Here is a 25,031-nt window from a genome sequence, read left to right on the forward strand (position 1 = left end):
TTGCAGATCAAAGAATATTTAACTATTTTGTTTGGCTATTAAACACAGAAACAAAAGTCTAAGAAGACAATAAAGCAGTAAAAACTTTAAACATAATATTGAAGAAACACTCAAATAACATAGGTGATGTCGTACTACAACATTTTACTTCATTTAAGTACAGAAAATGTCACCCATCCTATGATTTATAAAGTACACAAAATATGTACATAAAAGAAACCAAACCCCATCAAAAGATGATCATATTTGTGCATATGTACATAGAACATACACACCTAAAATGTGCAAATTTCTTTTAATGCAAGTTAAACAAAACATTTTCAGGATAGAGTTCTACAATGATAATGGAAGATAGATTATTCTAGATATCCTAATGGTGTTTCATATCTACAGCCAGTGCAAACTTACAAGGCACAAACTCAATGCTGATGCTGTAGTGTTGTAAGTTACATTCAGGCACATGTCCATTTGCAGTTCTGCAGAGAAAGAGCAATGGAAGTGCTACTTCTATACTAAACTGCCAGCTCTCTCTCCCAGTTTAAACACTAAATTGATGTAACCTATATGCTACAATTACCAGTGGGGTTCTGGGTTAATTTAAAGGAAAGGCTGTGGCTAAAACATCTGTTCTAATCTCCTTGCATGTGAAAGTATGCTACTTCCCAAAATACCTCCCAGACATTCTCCAAAGACTACATATACCTTGCCAGCCTCAACATGTGGGATCTTAGAGGATAGCAGTAATGCTTTTTTCTAACTTTAGTCAAAACTTCACCAGGAAGAGAATCCAGACTTTAAAAACCAAAACAACAAATAAAATAAATCCAAACAACCCCCCAAGAAGAGCTAGCAAAACACCTGAGTTACTTGCATTTAACAAACTTGTGTTAAATTGCATAGTGACAGTGTGTACCAGCCAATAAAGAGTTAAAATCAAAAGCTTGCCGTTTAAGGCAAAATTTTAACACAGCATAGCAGAAAAAAGCCAAATTACAGGTCCATCAATATTTACTCAAAGTACTGGCCCATGTAGTCTTATCCTCACAGTGTCTTCTTCCTTACTTTAACAGCAAACCCACACTTGCAGCATGCTTGATTAGAAAATTTTGTTGTGTTTTTCTAAATGAAATGAGAGAAATTAATATTTATGCTGATTGAAAACACCTGACAAATATGTTCTCTCCCACCCCTTAAAAAAGTTTTTGACCCTACTGGAAGTTTAAAACTCACTGGTATCCAGGTATAATATACTGCCTAAAATGGAACTAGTAATTTAAAGCTTTCTAGTATTTATTAGACATTACCACATCAATTTGCTGTCTCACCCTAAAATTGCATTTTTGTATTATTTTTCAATAGAAGACATTTAATAGACATCTGAGGAAAATAATACAATACAAAAGCTTAAGGGTCTTTGCAAAAGTATCTTCTATTCCTTCTGCAAAGTAAGAAAGGGGTGATTTTATTTGAAGTGCCATCGATAAAGACACGAGAATACTTTAAGAAGAAAAGTTCTAACGCTTCACACATATCTTTGGTTTAGCCTTCCTGACCAAAGTCTTCTGTAAACTTCTTTAACTTCTCCAGGTCCTGTTCATTAACTGTTGGTTTTGTACTAGCAAGCGACCTGAGCATATCGGCCTGTCAGAAAAAAAACAAACATGTTTTCAGAATCAAATATAGTATCACTGCTAGCAATTTTGCTGCCAGGACAAATATGCATTAAAAAAACATTAAGAAGTTCCTATTAACACAAAACTTTAACTAAGCTTGCACACTTCTGCACAGAAGCAGGCTTTTAACCCTTTGAATACAGAAAATGGTCAGTGAGTTTTCCAGTAACAAAACCACAACTTCAGGCTTAGGTTTAAGCCACTCATCCATTCAAGTTTTATTAATCTCTTTTTTTTTTTTTTTTTTTTAAAGAACTGAACTTCCTTTGTTTTGGTCAGTTACTATTTTCAACCCATGACTAACTACAGCAGATTAGTGGAAAGTAGTGGGAAATAGTGGAAAATATAGTGGAAGAAGGTAGGAAATAATTGGATGTTCCCATGTACTCTTCACAGTCCAGCAATATAGAACAGCAGTTTGCGATTCATCTCTAGCAAAGTGTTACTGCTCATGACTGGTAATTTCTGTGTCTTCAATTTAATCACTTTCCTAGATAAATATTTAGATGCTAGGAAATGGAGTTTAGAAAAAAATTCACAAGTCTATGAAGTTGAAAGCAGCAGTAAAAATACATTAGGAATAAATGGGTAAAGCAAACCAATCAATTCCCAGGCAAGGGCAACTGAAAAAAGTAGATGCCCAACACCTCCTATTACTATAAAATTACAGGTAAAGTCCAAAAATTAATATAATGATTTTCCACACATGATATTTGTCTCATCAGACCAGAGGCACTCTGGTCAAAAAGAATCAAACCCTTCTCTTTTAAGGACAAGAACTGCCTTTAGACACTGAAACATCTGCCTGTAGTGCATCAGAATCCAGATACCATTAGGAGCACACAAGGAACTGCTGTCTTTAATTCCAGGAAAGACTGATTAAAAATCCAATTAGACCATGCAGGGAGAAGTTTTAGGGCAGGCCTGCACCTGCATCAATCCTTTTCTGCTTCCTCAGTATGCAAATACATACAGGAAATTATTTTCTGAAATACAGTGATGGTTGTATTTACAAAGCAGTGCCTGTGATCCCCATGAAATGCACTGATTTTGTTCATTCCTTACAGGACTGTCTGGACACAGGGAACTACAGCAACACAGATTTGTTATTAAGCGTTTACCACAAACTTTGTACTTAAATTCAAAATCTTCTTTTGCTGCTCTTGGGAAAAATGCAGAATGAGTGTCCAGCAATTATTTTTTTTCTTAAAGAGTGAACACAAAAAAACCCCTCAAAATCTTGAAATAAAATTGAAAACTGTCTTACATATTTTATTTCCTAAGCCAAAGCAAGCATTTTCATATACACAAAGAAAACAGCAGAAGGAGCTGCATCACCTATGATGAATTTTAACCTAAACTAACATTACATCCAAAATCTTCTTATATTTTGGGTTTTATACTTGTATCTATTTCACAGGCAATATTTACCCACAGCACATCACTCCCCAGTTTACAGTGAATTTAATTTTCCACTTCCCACTATTAATGCCATAGCGATGAGAAGAAAATGCATCATGGTGCAGGAACCCTAAAGGTTTGGAATGAATAAAAGCCAAGTGGAAGAACCATGCAAGAGCCAGATACTGTCTATGGGTGAAAGGATGGCAGCTGCATGCCAGCAGACAAGAATAAGAAATGCTTATCAGGGATAGACAGCTGTCTTTTTCATGAAAATGCCATACTGTAGTGATTTATGTTGAGAATTCAAATGTTATCTGGTGTGCCCAGCATTTCTGAAAACAAACATCTCATCCAATTGTCCTGAAAAAGACTCTTTACCTTAAAGCCTTTTCAGAGTTCTGCGAAACAAGAAAGCAATGCTACAAAGAATACCTACCATGGAAACTTTAGGCTCCAGTAATTTATCACTTGGGACCTCCATCCACGTCATTTCTATGGCTTCAGGATCACCTGGAGAGCAAGGGGTGAATAAATCTACCATCGTATTTGGATTAGACACTGATGGTCCTTTTACCTAAAAATAAGAAAACACTCAGTTTATAGGAATTATTATTTTGAAGACAGAAACCAGAAGCTGAACAGTACCCCAAGCAAAAACTGTTCCTTGATTTTATGCAGAAGCCCTACCCATTGGGAACACATGTCCTGTGAAAGAGAAATTGTACAACTGTACCGGTATTATTCACCTTGAAAACATGCAGCTGTAGCCAGATACTTAAGTTTACATGAGGTCAAATCCCAGAAGCCACAGCCTCTTAAGGCTGAGGATTTCTGTGGAAAACTGACATGCCAGGAAATCTGCTTGGTGAAGACCACCCTTCCTGGTCCCTGGTCGCTTTAGGAGTTCATTCATCTCTAGTTAACAGCTCTCTAGAAGCTTCCCAGTGCTTTTCGCTCTGACATCCCGCGTTCCCGAGCCCCCAGCACCTTTCCCGGCACCACCCGAGCAGCGCTCCATAGAAAACAGCGCCACCTAGCGGGAGAACAAAACAGCCTTTTTTTCACCTCCAAAGACAGACAGACGGACAGACCCAAAAAACCTGCACCGGGTGTCTGTTCCCTTTCTGCAGTACACTGTTACCTGCAGCACCACACACCCACGGGAACTCGGAGCATATGCAGAGGTTGAAGGACAACACACTAACTAGCTATGGGCAGAACTGGATTTGCTATTCCAAACTGTATTTAGAGCAAGATGTTGGAGAACAGATTGTCGTATTCAAAATGAGCTCAGACAAACCTGCATTATCACATTTGCAAGGAAAGGTTTACAGTTAATGACTGACAACTAAGGAAAGCTCTGCTGAACTGAGACGAGTCATCTGTTATATCGCAAATAATAACACTAGGAGTTTTGCTTATAAAAGCACAAAATCACATCCAATTAAAGCATTAACAATACAGGTGGAATCAACATGGCTCATGTCAGAGCGTTCAAAGTATTGCAGTTGTGAGTTTTTTCCTTCCTGTATTTTCTTTTCTTCAGCAAAAATAGTCAAGATGCAAGAAGTGCTTTTGAAGTTGTTCCACAAACTGTGACAACTGAGGTTATTTCCTTGCTCCATGGCAAGCTGAAACATGCCCCAGATTGTTCCAAATTTGAACAAAACACTAAAAGCTAACACCCCTTTAGCCAGAAATGCCATTGTCATGTAAAGTTAACAACAGAGAAGTATTTCAGACATCACTGCTTAAGGGAAGGAAGCATCTAGAAAATCCTTGATATATCAAAGTCACTATTTATTTATCAACAAATACAGCTTTACATCACATTGTTACTGTGAATTGTCCCCAAAAGTTAAACCTGCCCTCTCATATTCTGCACCATACTGGATTTAAGTGTGTCTTTCTCTTTGAATCTTAAGCTGAATGAGTTAATTGGAAGAAACCACATTGAAAAAAGGAGCCTATCCTCTAAGTGAGTGTAGCTGTTCAGTTCAGGGCCCCCAACCCTTTTACATCAGGTTGAGTTACTGGTAAAAAAACTGGAATTGTAACTGAGATGACAAAGAACTGCTGCCAACACAACATACATGGTACTTGACACCTTAGGATCTAAAGCTTTTCCTACCACACCTGCTCTTTTAAGAAGCAACAAATTAAAGCTTCCTTTTACAGCAATTAGCACCTCTGTAGAATATCCTGACCCACCTTCACCCGAGATACATGAATTTCCGTAAAAATCAAACTTTGCACTAAAAATTTTAACAAAAAGTACCTTTAGTCTGCATCTACTTTAAAATATGCTACACAGCAAAATACAACTTTATTCAACTGATGCACATTGTATGTAGCTTAACCTCTGTTTAAAACCATTGATATTATCACTCTTTTTTTTCCATTTAAGAGTGTAATAGTTTACAGGGAACAATTAATTTGTCTGAGCAAGGCCCATCTGTGCAAATTCTGCAAGGGGAAGACTTCCCAGATTTAAAGGATTTAAACTGGTGGTAAAAATTCCCAATTGGTTCTTGTTCAGATAAAGTTTTTAAGATCCAAGTATTGGGAAGAAACATTTCTTAAGTCAATACATTGCATGTAGAGGCAACTGGAAGATAAACCAAACAATATATTTTGAATACGCTCTTTGGTCTGCACCTATATAAAGGAAACTGATTTTTACATTACAGTGGTGTAAATGAAACACAGACCTTGCTCAGTTGTGTTGCATCTTTACCTCTCTAATTGAGTAAATGTTTCTACCAGAACTCTACAAGAACCTTAATTTTTTCAGTTTGAAAAATATGCCAAGTACACAGAATGTGCTTAAGTATAATCCATCTGTTCTCAAGTGGATGAGGGATACATTTATCTTTTTTCCAGCATGTTAAGAACCACTTAACTTAAAATAGAAAAAGAGCACTTCCGTAACATTGCCATTTAAGTCAAACTGCAAACTGAATGCTTTTAACACTCTCTAGAGACACTGAGACTCAGAGCATGAATATTCAGAAATTAGCTCCACCAGACTTCTGGCAGGACTAGGGGGAGGCTACGGGGAAAGGAAGAGGAGTTCTCCCCAGTCAATAAAAGGGACATTCATGAGCATGCAGTATTACCCAGAACCAAATTCAGTTTATTTGCAAGGAATTTTCAAATTAAGACTGCTCTCAAAGATGTAATAACTTGAATAACTACTTACTTTTTTGAAGTGAGTCGCTGATTGCACTTTTCTAACAGGCTGCATCAGTGCATCACGGACAATGATGCTTATATCTGCACCAGAATAGCCATCAGTTCTCTTCCCAAGATCTCGATAATCTGCTTCTTTTAGGTCATTTGGAGTTGATCCAAGGTGAAGTTTGAACATTGCAGCCCTGGCATGGTCTTCAGGTAAAGGAATATATATACGCTTCTCAAACCTGGTTTAAAAATGACAAAAACAAAGCATTCCCAAGATGCCACCTCATGCAGGTGGCACAGTGGAAAGAGCTCATGCAAATGAGTTTTCTCCTAGCAATATTAGAAAGAAACAGTTTTAGTACAACAAACCTTAAAAAAAAAATATCTCAGGCAAATATTCAGCAACCTGATCTCATAAATAATACTTTAGTTAGTGTAAGCTAACATCCAGAATTTAACAACTGCTTCCTTTACATTACAAAAACCACCTCTTCAAGACTGACATTCTTCCAGCAGGGTTTGAGTCTTAAAAGAAAAAACCCTGAGAGGAAGAAGTCTTTAAGTGCTGAAATGTATTTTAACAGATTTCACACTCAAAGAAAGAACTGCCTGATAACAAGTTTATGCAACAACTTTCTACAGTCTCCAACTAAATTAAGAAAACACCATAGATGGAAGCAAATTTGAAGTCATTCTCAAGAAAACATTGGTAACTGTAGTTCCTCCTTTGAAGCAGCATCTGTTCTCAGAGTGGAGATTACCTCCCACCAACTAAGAGCAACTCCAAATTCTGCTGAACATAACCTGATATACATGACAAAGTGGCCCAAATCCATGAAAAATTTATTTTATTACAGCCATTGTTCTACAAGTTCCTTTAAATCTTGTGGGCAAGAGCTAGGGAATTTCTTTTTCATGTTGCTGAATGAGAAAATGGTTTGGGTTGAGAGGGACCTTGAGGATCATCTAGTTCCAATCCCCCTGCCACAAGCAGGGACACCTTCCCCTAGACCAGCTTACTCAAAAACCCATCCAACCAGGCCTTGAACATTTCCAATGATGGGACATCCACAACTTCTCTGGGCAATGCGTGCCAGTCTCTCACCACTGTCATCAAAAAATTTCTTCCTTATGCCCAATCTAAACCCATCCTCTTTCAGTTTGAACAACTGCCTCTTGTCCTGGCATTACAAGCCTGGGAAAAAAACCAAGGAACTTCTCTCCACCTTTCTACCAAATTTCTTTTATATACTGAAAGGCCACAATAAGGTCTCTCTGGATCCTCCTTCCCTTCTCTGAACAGCCCCCACTCTTATAGCTGGCTTTCAGAGGAAAGGTGTTCTGGTAATTTTTGTGGCCCCCTTCTGAACACACTCTATCAGGTCCATGTGTGTCTTTCACTGTGGATCCCAACCAAAGCTGGAATTTCAAGAATGACTTGGAAGTTTCAGAAACACCTTCACTTCTAAATCTGGCTCATACAACACTAGAGTCATGCAGATGGGAAGTGACATCTGCAGGTGACCTGATCCAACCCCAAATCAAACTGAAGTATGGCCAGCTTGAATTCAGTATATAAATAAAACTCCATGTCAGTCACAAAAAAAAAAATCAGTGATTCTTTAGCCAACAAAAGTGGCCATTGTCCAAGCTGTGTCCTCATCACAACAGAATCCTGTTTGTCACATAACTGTATCTGTCCTCTGTTTGCTTTACAGCTCAGAGAAAGATCCAAATAATCAGGTACAGGCAGTCCTGCATCTGCAAAACAGCAGTTAAAAATCACAAGTTACGCCTGACCAGTAGAAAAACACGGCATTTCTCCGTAAGATTACACTTCCATAAAAGAACTCAAGCTACTCACCAGTTTGTTAACAGCTGAAAAGGAAAGCTCTACCCCCTCTTGCCCTTCTGAGGTGTGTATTTTCTAACTTGTCCCGTAAGTCCCCCAGAAAACCAAAAAGCAAGCAGAAAACTCCTCTGTTTCTTCAAGCATAATCATCTAACCAAGAAATCAGATAAAGTACAGGGCCAATACAAGAGTGAACGACCAACCCCTCTCTAAAGGCGCAAGTGACTATCTCCATGGAATCTCCACTCCATGGAATTGAGCTGCAGAACATTAACTGTGTCTGCAAACATGAGCTAGATGAACAACTTAAGCACTCTCTGGCTGAAGGCTCATACCAGTTGTGAACTGCACACCATGAAAAAAATGCCATCATACCTTCTCCTGATAGCAGAATCCAAAACCCAAGGTATGTTTGTTGCTCCCAAGACCAAGATTCCTTCATTGTCAACACCAACCCCTACGCCAAGGTAGAAATAATTTCACAGTTTAGATGATGAACAGAGACTGTTTTAAAAGGTCATCAAAATTTAAGGGCGTGGAACTGCAGGTATTTTTAGGGTTCTAATGCAAGCTACACTTTAAAATACATGTCTTTAATTTCTCTGTCTGATTTTGAAAAGCAAATAAACTTACCTTGCATCTGGACTAGAAATTCTGTTTTTATCCGTCTAGCAGCTTCGCTTTCATTTTCACTTCTTGACCCACAGAGGGAATCTATCTCATCAATGAAGATGATAGAAGGTTTGTTTTCTCTGGCAAGCTGGAACAAGTTTTTCACTAATCTTAAAGAAGGAAACAGCTTCAGATATATTAATAATTACAACAGCAGAAACAAATAACTTCAGATTGTGATACAGTCATTTCCTTTAGAGAAAGCAAGGAAAAAAAGAAGCACTGACATAAAGCCACTCAAAGATATAAAAGATACAAAGATACAACACTCTTCCAGCTTCATGACTCAGAATTATACTGAATGAGAGAGCTCGGAATAAAAAAAATAAAAGTTAGAGTGCTCCAGGCATGATTTTTTAAGATAAAGCCCTTTTTCAGTTTACACTTCCACATGACAGCCTGGACTATACAAAACCACCAATTTAGAAAGATTCAAAAGAAGAAGGCTTTCTCTTAACATTTTAAAGTTAAATTAATTCTAGAGATTTTGTAAGAAATAACATGTATCTTTAGTTTATACAACTTTACTTACTAAGTATTTTTTGTATGACAAGAAATACTGGTTTCAAATAAAATCAACAAACCCCCATATACCCCTAGCCATCTCTCATGAACACATTTCACTAGTTTAAAAAAGAAAAATAAATAGGAACATGCTGGGAAATTCTTCATGTTACAGCACTAAATCTCACACAATAGTCTCAAATGAAGTCAAGCATGAAATCTAATGCCAAGCTAGTCTCCAGTTCTGTATTCCTTTTGCAACAGAAGAAAAGCAGCTTAAGGCTTCCAGCTTTCTGGGGAAAAAATAATTCAATTCAAACACTTTATCTAATAGTCTTTCTTTCTCATTCTACCAACTTCAAATAGTGTTGCCCTGTTGTCCCATACTTCAAACTATTAAATCATGGGTGTAACAAGTATGCTTATCATTTTATGAAAATCCTTTCCCTATAAACCCTGAGCTTTCTATTAATTCAGCAAATCTCTTTTAGAAGACTACATGGACAAATTCCTGACTTCTAGACTGCAGCCAACATGTCACTCCTGGTCTTCTGGCTTCCTGGCCTTCTTCATATATCACAAAATAACAAATGAAGAGTTAGCATAGGGAGCCACAAAATCTCCTTTCACAGCCGCTCCTCTCCTTCAACTTCTCTTTGCAAGTCTCTTATTTTTTTCAGATTTTGTTTGAAATTGGGATGAACAAAAACCCCACCTCTGTATTAACAAAGAAATGCCACACAGCTGCTGGGACAGATGAGTGGGGGAGATGCCAAGAAGTAAAGTAACTCAGCACTTCGGACTGATACAGTGAACAATCACAGCTGAATTCAGCAGGGAAATGATGAGCTCTGTGGTGCTCCCAAAATCTTTGAGCACTGAAGAGAGTTTCTCAAAATGTGGCACATAACGGTATCTTTACATGGCACTGCAGCATGAAGCATAGAAACACCTATGGTTTGTTTTTAAAAGGATCATTCTCTTAAATTCTTTGCAGCAACTTATCTCACTCTATAATAATTTCTTCTTGACAGTATTTTCCTGGACCTCTGGCAATTCCAACTTACTTTTCACTTTCACCTAACCATTTTGAGACAAGGTCAGATGAAGACACTGAGAAGAAGGTAGAGTTGTTTGCTTCTGTTGCCACAGCTTTTGCTAAATAAGACTTTCCTGTTCCTGGTGGTCCAAATAGGAGAATCCCTCTCCATGGTGTTCTCTTGCCTGCAAGAGAGAAACCAGCAGTTTTCAAAATACTGTCTTCTGATTACACCCCTCACAGGTTTTCTGCATCTACCCACGAAACTTCTGTCAGATGGATCAAAATCTTTGTTAAGAGATCAGCCTGAGTCTGTGATAACATTGGCACAACTTCACAGGCCCCAGTGCCAGTCCTGACTGGCCAATAGTAAATAAATGCTGTAATCCTGACCTGTAAACAGGTGTGGAAATTTAATGGGAAGGATGACTGCTTCTTTAAGTGCCTCTTTGGCACCTTCGAGGCCAGCAACATCACTCCACTTGACATTTGGTCGCTCCATAACAATTGCTCCTGTATGAAAAGATTGTCTAAATTAGTGATCTATATATCTTTTCACAATTACAATAAGTTCCATTTGGTGAAAAAAGAAATCTATGCCCATGTCTATACAAAATAAAAACAAGGCATTTCTAAGATGATAGAAACACTGAATTCCGTTAGTCAGATGGATGCTATTTTTACCGAAATTTGTCACATTTTTTACCACAATAAACCATGGATAATCAGAATATTTGTGAGTTAGCGGAAGTCCTGGCACCATCTCATCACTAAACCACCACTGCACTTCCCAAAAACTTTGAAATTTCATTTTAAACAATGCAGCTGCACTAACTCAGGTTTTTTTTAATATTCTCCAGCAGATGAAGTAACTTGTTGGTATCTCCGGACATGCAGCAAACAAACAGATCATCTAATGGAAAAGAGGTTTGAGAGCTAGGGCTGAAAGCATCAGAAAGGTTATATGGATCTTGCTTAGCTGCAGAAGTATTTTCTTAGTCAAGGCACATTCAAAGTTTTGCACCAAGTCTCATTTTCATCAGTCAATGAGTTCAGCCAGCTGAGCTGTAATTTAGCCTTCTCTTCAGATTGGTTAATCTGACATGCTAAAAATTTTATCTCAACTACTTCTAGATGGGAAAATTTAGAACTCAGGTAGTAATAGATTATTAGATCTATAATACAGATCTTGTAATGCTATCCACTACTTCAGCTATCTGAGGTCAGATTCATGTGAGAAGAAACAAAGTCTGTATCGTGAGAGACAGGATAGGAGTTCAGTGCTAATCAATTTTCTGTCACTTTAAAAAAAGACAGGAAACTGTCCCTTATAACTGTGTATAGGATTAAATAACGTGTGGAGAAGTAGAAAAAGCACAGCACAGTTTCCAATGGTGATACAACAGCTCCTGAAATTACACAAGCACAAGATCTGGTAAATGCATCTGATCTTTGTTACAGTCAAAAACAAGAGAATAAGGATTCTTCAGATCCATAAGCACCTTCTGGTAGGGAAGTTCTGAACAGTTCTTCATTATTAAAGGGAAATAAGTATCAAAAAGCCTCCTTTTTACTGCACAACAAACTGCTGCTTCACTGACTGTGTTCTGTACTTGAGTTCAAAAACCCAAACTATGCTACTGAACCGGGACAGCATCATCACTGTACATAAGAAAATGCTGCCTGTTATTATAAATGGGAAACAATCCATGTTTCTTACTCCTAAACATGAATACCAGTCTTTTTGTCAAAACACCTGCTTACACTAAGTATTTGTATCATCATTTCCTTGGCCTCCTTAGGCAACATGCTAATGCACTTCAGAGTAAAAAAATACTAAATCAGTTCATCCAATAGCTATCTGGGATTTTGCAACTTCTATTGGAAAACGCTAGCTTGATAGGTGATACAATTTTAATATGAAGCATAGGGTGCAAGAGATACATTTCAATACAGTCACTGTATAACTATACTGCGTGCATAACCCACTGTATGTGTCCATGGCATGCAAGTCCTTTTACTTCCATAAAGACTGCGCTTTTGCATGTGAAGATTACATACTACTTGAGCCACTTACAGACATTAAATTAATTCCTAAAATTTGAATGGCTAAAATATAGGAATTTTGACTTGACTGAAGTGATCCCTATTTAAAGAAAAGGATGCTTCAAATTACCTTGAAGTTGATTCTGTAGCTTCTTTTTTTCAGGGTCCTCTGATTCCCCTTCCCCATCACTGTCATTCCTGATTTGGAAACAAAATGTTAAAATACAATAAAAAAGACTGCTGTCTTGGGATAAAAATCAGAATGCAAAAAGCAGAAAACCCTTCAGGCTGAGGAATGAAAGAAACACAGATGCTTTCAGACCTCTACAGGTTTACATCATTGTAAAAAACCAGAAGTACACTTTTCTATGATTTCTTTCCAATTCACCCTCCTTTGCCATTTCAGCTTCCTCTTATGGGCCTATGTCTTAAGACATAGAAGTGTCTTAACACACTTCTATGTGCTTTGAGCCAACTTTTAGGAAACATAGCCCTTATATCCAGCAACACAGAGGTGCTGGAATGGTTTGTGTGTAGACATTGACACTTCTTCTCTGTCTGGACATGCAACAGGACTTGACCAATTCCATCTAGTACTACAAAACTCTTGTCTTAGCAGAGCAAAAGAAACTGGAAGTTAAAGAAGGAAAAGAGACTAGATAGTGAACAATTGGAGTGACAGCCATGAAAATATATGTAGTCTTTGTGGTATTACCATTTCCTTCTATTATAAATAAGCAGAAGAAGGTACAGCTTGAAAAATAAGGCTGATGAGATGTGCAGACTGATTGAAAAAGGCTGAAAATCAGGTGACGTTTTAAGAGACAAATGAGCAACTTTAGCTGTCCAGGACTCCTAGAAAGGTATAATCCTGAATTCTTCCTCTCTCCTATCCCCATAAAGGCAGTAGCAAATGCAAAAGAGGCTGGGCTTGTTTAGGTGGCTTTGCTTGTTCAAGTCTCTGATATGCAAAGTGAGAACCAAATCTAAGAGAGGAGAAGCAGTGTCGAGACCAGGCAGCAGCAACACATTAGAGGGATTCAGTCCACCTTACAGAACTTTACCCTACATAGGGCTTTTCATCTCTTATCAAGTGCAAGACAGATCAAACTCAATAGCCACAGTAATCACCAGTCTGAAGTTATTTTCTAGTTACCAAGTATTTAAATGAAGAAAACCTTTAGAGGTCACCAGGCTCCTTGCCATTAAATCATATAATCATTGTACTCAGCTGTTAGTCTGAAGCAGCTTTCGTTCTTCAGTGAATTTCCTATGCAAATGTTCACATCTAAGTAAACAAGCACAGAAATGCTAGTGATGGTAATTCAAGTTATTTTTATTAGCCCACTGTATTTCAGCATTAGTAGTCATCTGAAGCATTTCAGAAACACAAGTTAAAATTACCTTTGCATAGTTGAAGTTTAAAATAAGGTGAGCTCAGGAAGTATTTTGCTTTACCTTCTCCAAAAACATACCCTTTTCCTTCAGCAGGACCAGACTCTTTAACTGGTTTTGGTGCAGTTTTTTCTCTCTTTTTCAGATACTCTTTCAGCTTTTCTGCTCGGTCCAAGTATTCTGTACATTTTGCTCTAATGCTTTGTTTTGCTTTATCACTCTGTGCTTCATCTAAGAGTATGAAGAGAAACAATTCTTTGTTAACAGCTAAACACATGTGCATCAATCAAAAAAAAAGATTAAAAGTCTGTCTAAAAATCTTTATCTCTTATCAGTATGCCTCTCTCAGGGCTCACCACATAACCAAATATCTCAACTACTTATTTTTCTACTATACCTTGGAAAGAACTGACCAGAAGGATGACATCATGTAACAGAAATCAAATATTCACCTGAACATTGCCTTGGCTTAAAATTTGACTTTAAAGGATTGAGGACAACAGCACTGGAAACATTTCTGTCAGCCTTTCAAGCTGCTAGACATTGCCTTAATAATGCTTTTCTAAAATAGCTAATCAAGAAGCTGCTTGTGCTAGGCAATTTTTATTTAGAACCATACTTGATTTTTCCATAGCCTGCTAATTTTAAAAGATAAAGAAAAATTACATAAAACATCTGAAAGAATTAGGTGTGTTTCAACAGCCACACTATTCTCATAACCACTATTATAGTATTTCAAACCAACAATCAAAATTTAACATGTCAGGTTTATGAGCTAAGTTTCAAAAGTACATCAGTATTGTTAAAAACACAGAAAGTGATATTCTGAGAAAGTCTGTAAGATTTAAATGGACAGGAAGTGATAGACACAGATGATCGTAATTACAAAGGACTAGAAAGAAAACTTTTTTCAAATTATAAAGATCTGTGACTTTTGTCAGGCAAGCAACCCTAGCCCACTTACATTAGTGCTGTACCCACATTAAGAAAGCCCACTCCTTGCATACAAACACTGAATGTGGCACAAAAGGTAAACAGAGGTGTGAAAAGGCATAAAGTAAAGAGAATATGGAAACTGAAGAAAAATTGCTACATACAAGTCCATCTCATACATTTTCTCGGCCAATATAAACAGCAAGACTGACATTAAGGAGCAAAAAATGTCAGCAGAGAGGCTTTAGAAGGGCAAGCAGCATGAATTAAAGGAGCAAAAAACACTCTGCAAAGACTTAATGTGTAAGACGGTTTCCAGCACAACAGAAATACAGGGATCCCTGTACTTATTGTCTTATTTCCTCGTGCAGTGGCCAGCTTGAAACACTGCTACAAAAGTCCAGAGGAGAGACAGCAAACACCTGCCTCCTGTCTTAAAAAAACCTAAAACAAAACACAAGTAAAAAATAATCTGATTTCTTACAAGAATGGAGCAAGCACACAACACAGTAAAGGTAAAAGCTGCAAAATATATGACCTCAGTCAAAATACAATTAACAAGTATCAACTGTTGATGAGAGCAAAAATTTAAATATTGATGTCAACATAAGAGATTACTCTTGTGCAATCTGACTACTAAACTCTACTTAATCATCCAACACATCACACTTACATTTAACAACATGGAGAAAATACTGCACAGCATGTTGGTACAAGCGGAAGGCTTCCTCATAGTTTCCTGCTTTATCTTCTTGTGCTGCTTTGATAGCAAGGTCTATTGCTTTCTGTAACACAAACAAACAAACTGTTGCTGTACAAGAGCATTTTTCCATGATCAGAGATCATTTAAGCTGTTACTGTTCTTTGATGACCAGTTTTTCTGCTCTTCAACATTGACCCCTTAAAGCTGGAGGCAACTGATTGTCTTAGGTGGTGTTTTGTACAAGACACAATATTTCTATCCTTTTATGAACAGTGGGATTTACAAACTGCTGAAATTTATTTAATTCAGTTAAATAAAAAAAAACCAAACTGTAACTACTACTATTTTGTCTATGCTGTCTGTTTTACAAATCTCTTGCATTTATTATGGAAATATCTGGAAATCCATTATAAGGCTTGGAGTTTTTTTAATCACAGATGCAAACACATTGAACTATGATACAGACATGCTGTTCAGGGTGTGGTTTAGGGGTGCACTTGACAGTGCTGGGTTAATGGTTGGACTCAATCTTTTCCAACCTAAACAATTCTATGATTCTATAACTGATGGTATCAGTAAACCCTGTAAACAGCAAAGTCAATAGGGGAAGTACTTGATTACAATCACTGAAACTAGCACTATCACTCTTCAAACATTATGCTCAGAGACATCTTCAAAGACCAGTTGCTTGGTTTCTCTAGGAGGATTTAGATTCTTGATATCCTAGTGAGAAATTCCAATTATCACTCTGGTGGGAGAAGAGAAAAAAAGTCCCAAAACAGACAGAGAACATACCCAAATCTTGAGCATCAAAGAGTTCTATGAGAAGCTGTGAATGGATTTTTACTTTACTTGTTCAGCTAGTTTCAAATAAATCTGACTGTGATCTAAGCCACTGTATTGCACACACTGCCCTGTGGATTTGTTGTATCACCACTATTCCGTTGCTCTTAAGTGCTTATTACATTTTATTACACTTTCCTCCTTGGAATGCCCATACCACTTGAAGACAATTAAAACTGTCATTTTGACCACTAGTTCATGTAAACTGAAAATAAGCAGTCAGCCAGCATTAACCAACACCAACTAAATATTCTAGAGTTCCTCACTTATTTTTTCCCTTGTGGTTCCCCTTCCTAAGCATTGCTAGTATGCTCAGGATGATTTTGTAATGTCAGGGAGCAAAGTTGAGAACTTGGAAGTGCAGCTAGGAGTTTCCATTAGACATTCCAGTACAGATACTCTTGCCACTGTCTACACTCTGCTGTGTTTCAGGCAGAACAAAGCTGGTAAACAACAGCCACGAAATAAAGAGCAAAATATTGTGTTCTATTGCTCTGTGTTGCTGTCTTGGAAGCAAAGACCATCTCAACAGATCTATCTGAAATCAAAGGAATTTAAAAATAATGAACCAGTTAAAGACTCTATGGCTCTGTTGTGGCAAGTGCTGGAGGACTGTAAGCATCCGTTTCTTTGGAACAGAACTGAAGTCTTTCCTTTTTGCAGTGGCCAAGAGCTGGTGAACAGTTTCCAGGTATGAATGGACAGCTGCATCCTTGCTGCCCATTTTATGCTGACTCCCTTACACACCTCTGTGCACCATTCACATCTAGCAACAGCAAAAGTTAACCCACCAGAAAGTTATTTTCATATTAAAGTTCTTAAGTCCCGTCTGTGACTTTAATTACCACGGGACAGTCCAATAATTCCTGGATCCAGTGCAACAAAGACAGTGATACATGTGACATCATTCCAAAGAATAAATCGCAAAGATCAGCTGCTAAAACAGAACTGTGAGAAACCATGGCACGTCGCAGACCTGCTCCTCTGAAGTAGACAAAAGTCTGCGTTGTCACGTATTGCCTGGTTTTGCTATACTTCCTTTTTGTAAACAGCCAAGACTATTACCTGGCTAGTAGATTCTCAGCTCTAATACTTCATTACATCAGCTGCATCTTAGCCTGTTACTGTAAAGAATACCACTGGTATCAAACAGAAAATCATTATTAGAAAGTTGTTTGAACTAGGGCATAGATGACCAGCTCTATGATGGCTGAGGCACAAGCAATGTTTTATCAGGCCATGGGTTTATAGTTGGATGAACATCACCCAAGGAAAGAATGTCACCTTAAAGAGGTGTCATTCTTCTGCTTTTTATAGACCCTATAACATCTCCTCCAGCTTTGCCAATGCAAACATCACACTGCCAGCATAAACACGGCATACAAAAATCATCACGGTTCAAGCAACCGAAGAGAAAAAAGGCCTGTTTGGAACGCACTTATTTCACTTTGGGGTCTGTTTTGCCGGCCAGCCCCGGAACTGATGACACCCCCTAGCCGAGGGTTAACACTAGCGAGCAGCAGAGCAGGCAAGGGCTTCCCACAGCCACCGCCAGCAGTCTTACAGCAACACAAGCCGAACCAGGCGTCCAGACCGCCAGGGGCAACAGCGCTTCCCGGGCGGGCATTAGGCCTCGCCGCCCGGGTCCCGCAGGGCCGGTGCCCACAGGGATCCCTTCCCGGGACCCCTTCCCGGGACCCCTCCCCAGGGTCTCACGGCCCGGGGAGATGAGGGCTGACCCTGTGGGCTCTGCCAAGCCGAGTCCACCCACTCCCCCTTCACTGCGGTGCCCGCGGCCCTCCCAGCGGCGCCCCCGGCCCGCTGAGCGGGGTGCATTCACGTTCCCTGTGCCCGGCTCCGCCCGCAGCCCCCCCCCCGGGACCCCCCCGGCCCCGCTCATTCCTGGCACCGCCCCCCGCCCGCCGCCGCTTGCCGGGCCCGCCCCGCGCCGGGCCGGCGTCGCTCTACCTGCAGGTTGCCGCTGTTGGCCGCCATGGCGGAGCGGCCAGGCCAGGGAGCCGGAGGAGACTGGCGCGGGGTGCGGGCCCGGCTGCCGGTGGCGGCGCGCCCCTGCCCCGCCGCCCGCGGAACCGAAACCGCGGCCTCCGCCGCAGCTTCCGCGCCGAGCGCCGCTTCCGCCTCCGCTTCCGGGCACGCCCCGAGCGCCCGGCCCGGCCCCGGCCGCGGGTGTGGCCGGGCCGCGCTGACCCGCTGCGCGCTCGGGCTGCGTCGGGCGCTCAGGAGAGGAGCCAGTCCAGCCCACCCCCCGCCAAGACAGAGTCACCTGGAGCAGGTGACACAGGGGCGGCATCTAGGTGCGGTTTGGAATCTCTCCGCAGGAGAGTGCACGACCTCCCTGGGCAGCCCGTCCCAGCGCTCTGCCACCCTCAGCGAAAAGGAGTTCTTCCTCATGTTGAGGTGGGACTACTTGTGTTTCAGTTTATGGCCGCTGCTCTGTCACTGGGCACCACCAAAAAGAGTCCGGCATCATCCTCTCGGCACTTGCCTTGGAGATATTTATATGCATCAAACAAGTTCCCTTCTCAGTGCTCTTTTCTCCGGATTAAACAGGCCCAATCCTGTTTAATCAATCATGACAGAGTCAAGAGCAAGTGTCACTCGCCCGTGAGTTAGTAAAGAAGATCGGGTGACGTGCGATGCTTACAGAGTGGCGGGGAGGAAGTGACTCAACACACAACCAATTACAAACCAGTTCTGGATGTAGGGACGTCTGCTAAATAAGGGCCAGATCTTCCCGTCTGGTACATTAATTCCTTTAGGGGAAAAAAAAAAAGTATCTGGCAAGCTTTAATGTAATAAACTCCATTCTTCAAGTTACCTCCAAGTTACCACAGCGCAGCTTTGACTTAGTAATTCCAGTGTAATGTTTTTGATTTTATTTTGTAATAAAAGTCCGCTGAACCTTTTTGATATGGTCAGTAGGCTGTGTGCTTTGGGCACAAGGGAAAAAAGGCATATCCACAGTTCTCCCTGTACCAGGGAAGGTCGTGGTGAATCTCTTCATTAAGTCATCTGGTTGGCAGTTTGTTTTGCTAAGTGTCCTCACGAGTTGAGGATGCTTTGGTTGATTTTTAGACATGGTCAGTAACAGCTGCTCTCCTTGGATCTACTGCAAATGTGTAAAGACATGATGTAGGAAAGATTAAGTCATGTAATCAGGCTTTGGAAAATGAGGTGGTAAGGACTGAAACTGGCCAAAGTGAAAGGTGAAATGATGATTTCTAAAGGAACCTTATAGCTGTGTGGTCATCAGGATTCAAGCACAGCATCAATGTTGGGACTGATGATATTATTGATATTATAACTAGGATCAATACTGTATATCATTTTCTTTCTTATTCCATCTTCAAAGGATGAGGCAAAACAATCCCTTTCACTCTTTCATGCTTGATTATGCCAACATGAAGCCTTTGGGCTACTTCTAACCTTTTTATTTAAAACAGGCTATGTCCTTGGGGTATCATTTCCTTTCTGGCTTTACCTTCTCATTCTGGTTAGTGTAACAGAGTATTCTCATATATGTTCCTGATGCTAGTAATTCTGTGTCATCTGAACCTATGATTTTTAATTCTTTAATGTTATATTTAAGTTTATGACCAAGGTCTAAAACAGTAAGTACCTCACAAAAGTGTAAGTATGCCTTTCCAGTCACACTGAACAGGCTTCTGAAACTCCAGAAAAAATGACTGGTTTCTGCGTATGTGATTAAAGGAAGTAAATCAGAAAAGGCACCTCTGCCATTTACAGATAACAGGCTAAGTCTTGCACTCCTTACTTAAGGCTTACTCATATAATATTCTTGCTGTAATTTGACTTTTCAGCTAGTTTTGCCTGAGGAAAGACTAGATGACTGCTGAGTAATGACATCAAGATTATTTCTTGAGAAGCTAATGAAGTGTCATGTTAAGGGCATTACTTCAATTTGAGGGACAAGTACAGTCGCATTATCTAATGCTTCCCAGTGCTGAAGTTCCTGTGTTACCATATCCTAAGAAGGACTGTGTCCAAACAAGTGTAATGAAAATAAAACATATTAATGATATTAATATGGGTACCTTCTGGCCCCAGCTAAGTCCATCCCATAACTGCTTGGGGCATTATTGCTCACATTGCTTTGGCATTACGAGGCACAGGCACTGATGATCTCCTGTGTTTCCTAAGGCTGAGTAAGCTGTTGTGGAGAATGCTTCCTGCTGCCATGCCTTGGTTTGGAGGGAAGGGGCCCACACTGCATGTTGCCTGGACACCTTGGGCCAAGAGGAGATGGATACATCAATAAAACAAACCATGCCTACAGCACAGCTAGGTGTTTGTATCTATGATTCTCCTCCACCACGGCAGCTGAGGGGTGGCTAGAGATGACTAATGTTACCATCAGAGTGAGATTGGCATCAGCTAAATGACATGAGAGCCATGCAGATAAGGGAAGTCACTGCCTTAGAGACCTTAACAGTACAGACAGACAAGACAGAGAAGGCAGGAAAATACAGCCTCTGTTTTTCCATATTTCTCTAGCTGATGAAATTAATGCTGAATCTGCTTAGATCAATCTGACCTAGGTAACAAAGGCTGTCAATAGCAGTGCTAGCAAGTAAAATTCAGGTTGTCCAAATTCCATTGTGGCACCTTGATCCAGTTTGGTGTACACATAATGAGTTCATGCACTTGGGACACAACCTACAATGGACTCATGGTACAGCTGTGTCCCTTCTCTGCATTGGGAAACATGCTGGGCTGAAAAGCAGGAGCACTTCAAGCCACCAGTTGTCTTTGGGAACCTTTCTGCCTGTTACATAGTGCCTGTGGGAGTCCTGCTGCTGTGGTATTCCCAGGTGGATGGCTGCCATACCTAACCACTTTCAATAGCACTGAAGCCATAGCAGCCTTATGGAGGGGAGCTGTGTCCCAAGAGCTCTTATTCCTAAAGTGCTTAGTGCTCTGGGTGCAGAGAGGGTGTTGTGTAGCTATGGAGCCTAGGAGGGAAAGAATTAACGCTGTATTTAGGACCAGAAAGACTGAAAGCAAAATAAAGCTGTGTTACTTCTATGGCATTAGAGACAAGAATGAGCTTTGGGGTGAGACTTGGAGCACTGGCTTTTGAGGGGTTTGTGGTCCTTCAGCTCTACCCCTTCTCATGGGTCTGAGGTGGATGGTGACAATATTTCCTGCCAGAGTACAGTAATGGGTCTGGTTGTGCCTACCTGGAAAAGAGAACTTAAATTTGTCACTCTTTGAGCTAAACTTTTCATATTTCTTAGTTAATATTCACTCTACATCTGGTTTAGCTTTTAAACTTGGAAATTCAAAATATCTACATGCTTGAAGGCACACTGATTTCAATTCAGGTGTGCATATATAAAAAATGTGTTGACTTCTGGACTAAGCTAGTTTATTCCAGGCAATGGAATGACTTAGGATGTAGATTCCTGTAGTTCATAGTGAAATTAATCCTGTACAACATGAAAATGGCCTAAGAAAATGATTGCAGGACTCAGGGCAAATTTTGAAACTGTTAATTTGATCTTTTGACAGAGCATAGACTAAAAATGTAGCTTATTTTCTTAAGTTGTGAAATATACACTCCACTGCTACTGCTATTTTTTGAATGGCATTTGGCATAGTGAATTTCAGGACTTTTTTTCCTGCTGTTACATGAGTACCAGCAGAAATTGTCATGAATAAAAATGAAATCTGAAACAGTATTTTTCTTAACTTTGCATGTGTTATCTTCAAGGGCAATATTTGCCCTCTACAAGCATAAGTCTCGAGATTTCTGAGGCTTTTCTGATCTTGAACTCAGCAGATGGGGCATTCTCTATAGAGACCGAAGACAAACATTTCACCTAGGACTTTTCTGCACAGTGTTTCATTTGTTAGGTTTTGAAAACTTGTTGAGATTGAATGGAATAAAATATCTTTGATGATGACTTTTTGTACAGTTGAGAAGATGGGGCCTCAGGACTGTATTGGTTGACTCATTTTCATTTAAAATACACAGTTTTGCCAGCTGGAAACTGCCAGCCCTTTTACACATATATGAGTTCAGGGATTTTGTGCTATGCATTGTTGAGTTTGGTGCAGCAGCATTTCTTCTTGAAACGTTTTCATAGTCACAGGACTTAACAGCCTTATATAGCCCTATTCACCTCAGAGATTTTATTGTTAAAAGTTTAAAAAGTGCTCCCCAGCCAATGTTTCTTTGAGTTTAGAAATGTTCAAGTTTGGACTGTGCACTTTAGATTGCTTCATACTGCCTTCATTTAAAATTTTGATGACCTGTAGAATCATTGGAACAACTCCTAAGGATATTGTAGATGCTCTCATCACCTGGGGGTCTGTTTTAATCACTGCCAGATTTTTCAAAAATACATGTTGTAACCCAAAGAGAAATCATAGGTCTCATAAACTTGGTAGATCAGATTCTACAACCTGTGTTATGAAAGGGTTTGAGCCAGCTGGTTGTCACAGCATGTGTCTCAGTGTCTTAAAAAAGACACAAATCTGTGAGTTGACCCAGATTTTCTTTCCGTGAATTTCCTGTGCAATAGAAAGCCTGTAGTGTTTACTGTTGCCAGAGTACCAGAAATCTGAATTGTGTTAGGCAGTGAGAAGCATAAAAGTAGTTCTGCTCCAGTAGGTCCTTTTTAAAGTATTACCAGACTCCTCTAAACAGATGACAGGGGAATAACTTTTGCCATTCCAATATGCAGCAGAATAACTGAACTTGGCTGTTGCAAAACAGAGATTCATCTGCATGAGTAAGTTTTAAAACTGATGGGCTGCCTCTAATACTTCCAGACTTTATTATCATGCTAAATTCAAAGTGGCTTTTGCCTGTGTGACTGCAGAGAGCAGTGTTTCCAGCATAACTGAATGGCTTGTGGTATGAATGATTAAGGTGATAAAGGCAAAGAGAGCTGGTCTGGGACTAGACTAGCTGTGAGCTACTGTGGTGTAGTCTGCAGTAGATTTCTGGGCTAGAATTTCCCTACTGGATCTCTGTTTGTTAATCCCTAAGCCTTTTAATGACATCTTACCTTATTACATTTTTGTGTTATTAAATTTAATGCCCTACTCCTGTTATATAAATGTTGATGTTATTGTGCTAGTAAGTTTATTAGCTTGTAATATAAATGCAGTATCCTCTGAAGTTTTTCCACAGAGTTTAATGGGACCATTAGATCCCAGAAAGGACTGAGGAAAACTAATTTTCAATGGACTACCTATTGCCTGGATAAATGTAAGTGGGAAAGTAAGAAAGAAGAATTCTATTATCAAGTCCTAGAACTTTATTTTGTAAAATATATAACCAAGTCTCACAATTTACAGCAATTTTATGCTTTTCCATCATGGACTAGTATAATATTCTTTTCTACATGTTTTGTGATGCAAGTCTTGCAGGCCTGGATCAGTGGTCATAGGACCTGAATCAGCTGACTATGGTAATAGCTGCCTCACTTTTATGGCCACTAGGTTTGCATTTTTCTTTAGCTGGAGTTTGGGACCATTATTTGTAAATTTTAAAACCAGGAGTCAAGATAGGTTTGCAAGTATAACTTCTGCAATTTACCGATCACACAGACAATGTGCAGAATGTGTTTCTCCAAGTTGTGTGTAAGAATCCACACGGTGGTTTGGTTGCCTTTTGCCTGGAGAAGCAAGAATTAACATGTTCACCCCTTGTCATAGCTGCATGCAGGGATAAACAAAGTCCTTCAACCTACCCTGAAAGCACACAAGAGGAGTAAATTCAGCCTGCGAAGTCATGCCTATTGAAATATTCAGCAAATATTAATTCTAAGCTTCTGTTTTCCTTTAAGTGCATAAATTCAGGCTGTGAACCTGCACGAAGCAAGCTTGGGAAAATATGTGCCTTCACCCAGATTAGTCACACAGAGTTAACTACTTGGATTACAGAAGAAAGTGACTCATCTACAGATGACAGTGGATTAAAAAAAGGGGGGAAAGAAAAAAATCCCTAAGTCTCATTCCCCCTTCCTCTATACTGATAAGGAGGCACTTAAGGGAATAGTACAAAAAACACAGAGCTGGAAGAGAAACTGTTTGTCAGAGTCCAGGTCTGCTATGGTGAGCAATGAAGGTCATGTAATCCCTTCCAGAATCTGCTGAATCTTGAGATAAAACTAGTTTCGTGTCTGAGGGAGGGAGCTGCTTGGGCCCTTTATTTATTTTGGGAAAGATACTTCTGCTAATTTACCGTGTGTCAATGGGATCCCCTCCTTCTTTAGAGTTTCCACACTGACAAGAGCAATCTTATCCACATACGGATTTTATTTTGCTATTTGAAGGCAGATAATTCTAAAATTGCTCCTATGCTTAGTTTGGGATTTACTGATGAATTATTATGCTGTTAATAATTCACTAGTGAGGTCTTCCACAAATCTATAATCAAGCACAAGAAATTGTGGATGTGTAGGGGAAGCATCCCTAATAACAGTACTGCTGTGGTAAAGTGATTTTGTCTAAACAATATTAGAGAGTGACACTTCAAACATTTGAAAATATCACTAAATTGAAAAAGAAAATACTGCGAAAATATAACAAATGTGAGTGTGTTTGCATTTTTTTCTGGGACAAACATAGGACAGGTGATTTTGGATCATAGTTTCAGCCTGGCAAAGGAAGCTGATACAGTAACAATGGGCACCAATGACAAAGGAAGAAGACTATTATCTTTGTCCCCAAGAGATGGCACCCTGAACCAGCAGTGCACATGGGGATCGGTTCAAAGGTGGATTTTTT

At 39.7% G+C, this 25,031-nt stretch overlaps 2 protein-coding genes across 3 annotated transcripts in view; one reads left to right on the forward strand and one right to left on the reverse strand.

The window, feature by feature from the left end:
- Nucleotides 1-18,573, reverse strand: VPS4B (vacuolar protein sorting 4 homolog B). Of its 2 annotated transcripts, none has more exons than XM_014255594.2 (11): nt 18,532-18,573; nt 15,375-15,486; nt 13,849-13,999; nt 12,504-12,571; nt 10,721-10,840; nt 10,356-10,512; nt 8,746-8,894; nt 8,488-8,569; nt 6,280-6,499; nt 3,514-3,651; nt 1-1,641 (listed from the first exon to the last, which is right to left on the reverse strand). In XM_014255594.2, exons 1-11 carry the CDS (start codon nt 18,556-18,558, stop codon nt 1,540-1,542), a joined length of 1,326 nt encoding a protein of 441 aa, XP_014111069.1. In that variant the 5' UTR covers nt 18,559-18,573; the 3' UTR covers nt 1-1,539. The 2 variants fall into 2 exon arrangements, with proteins under 2 accessions (XP_014111069.1, XP_005526523.1); XM_005526466.3 differs by lacking the exon at nt 18,532-18,573 and adding an exon at nt 18,216-18,380.
- Nucleotides 18,549-25,031, forward strand: part of SERPINB5 (serpin family B member 5) — a 25,796-nt gene continuing 19,313 nt past the window's right edge. The window contains exon 1 of the mRNA XM_088068276.1: nt 18,549-18,665. Coding sequence (XP_087924402.1) covers nt 18,658-18,665 — 8 coding nt within the window. The 5' untranslated portion in view covers nt 18,549-18,657. The remainder of the gene's footprint in view (nt 18,666-25,031) is intronic.

The sequence above is a fragment of the Pseudopodoces humilis genome, chromosome 1 (assembly GCF_049639895.1).
Source record: "Pseudopodoces humilis isolate 2021_Gansu_Grassland_sample_001 chromosome 1, ASM4963989v1, whole genome shotgun sequence".
Classification (NCBI taxonomy): domain Eukaryota; kingdom Metazoa; phylum Chordata; class Aves; order Passeriformes; family Paridae; genus Pseudopodoces; species Pseudopodoces humilis.

Excerpts from the sequence above, each read along its gene's own strand:
- VPS4B (XM_014255594.2), bottom strand. The coding sequence starts at position 18,558 with ATGCCGCCCCTGTGTCACCTGCTCCAG. Across the intron at positions 12,572-13,848 it reads GGTCCTGCTGAAGGAAAAGG|GAATGACAGTGATGGGGAAG; the intron begins GTATGTTTTTGG and ends TTTCCAAATCAG. Across the intron at positions 10,513-10,720 it reads ATTTCCACACCTGTTTACAG|GCAAGAGAACACCATGGAGA; the intron begins GTCAGGATTACA and ends TCTCTCTTGCAG.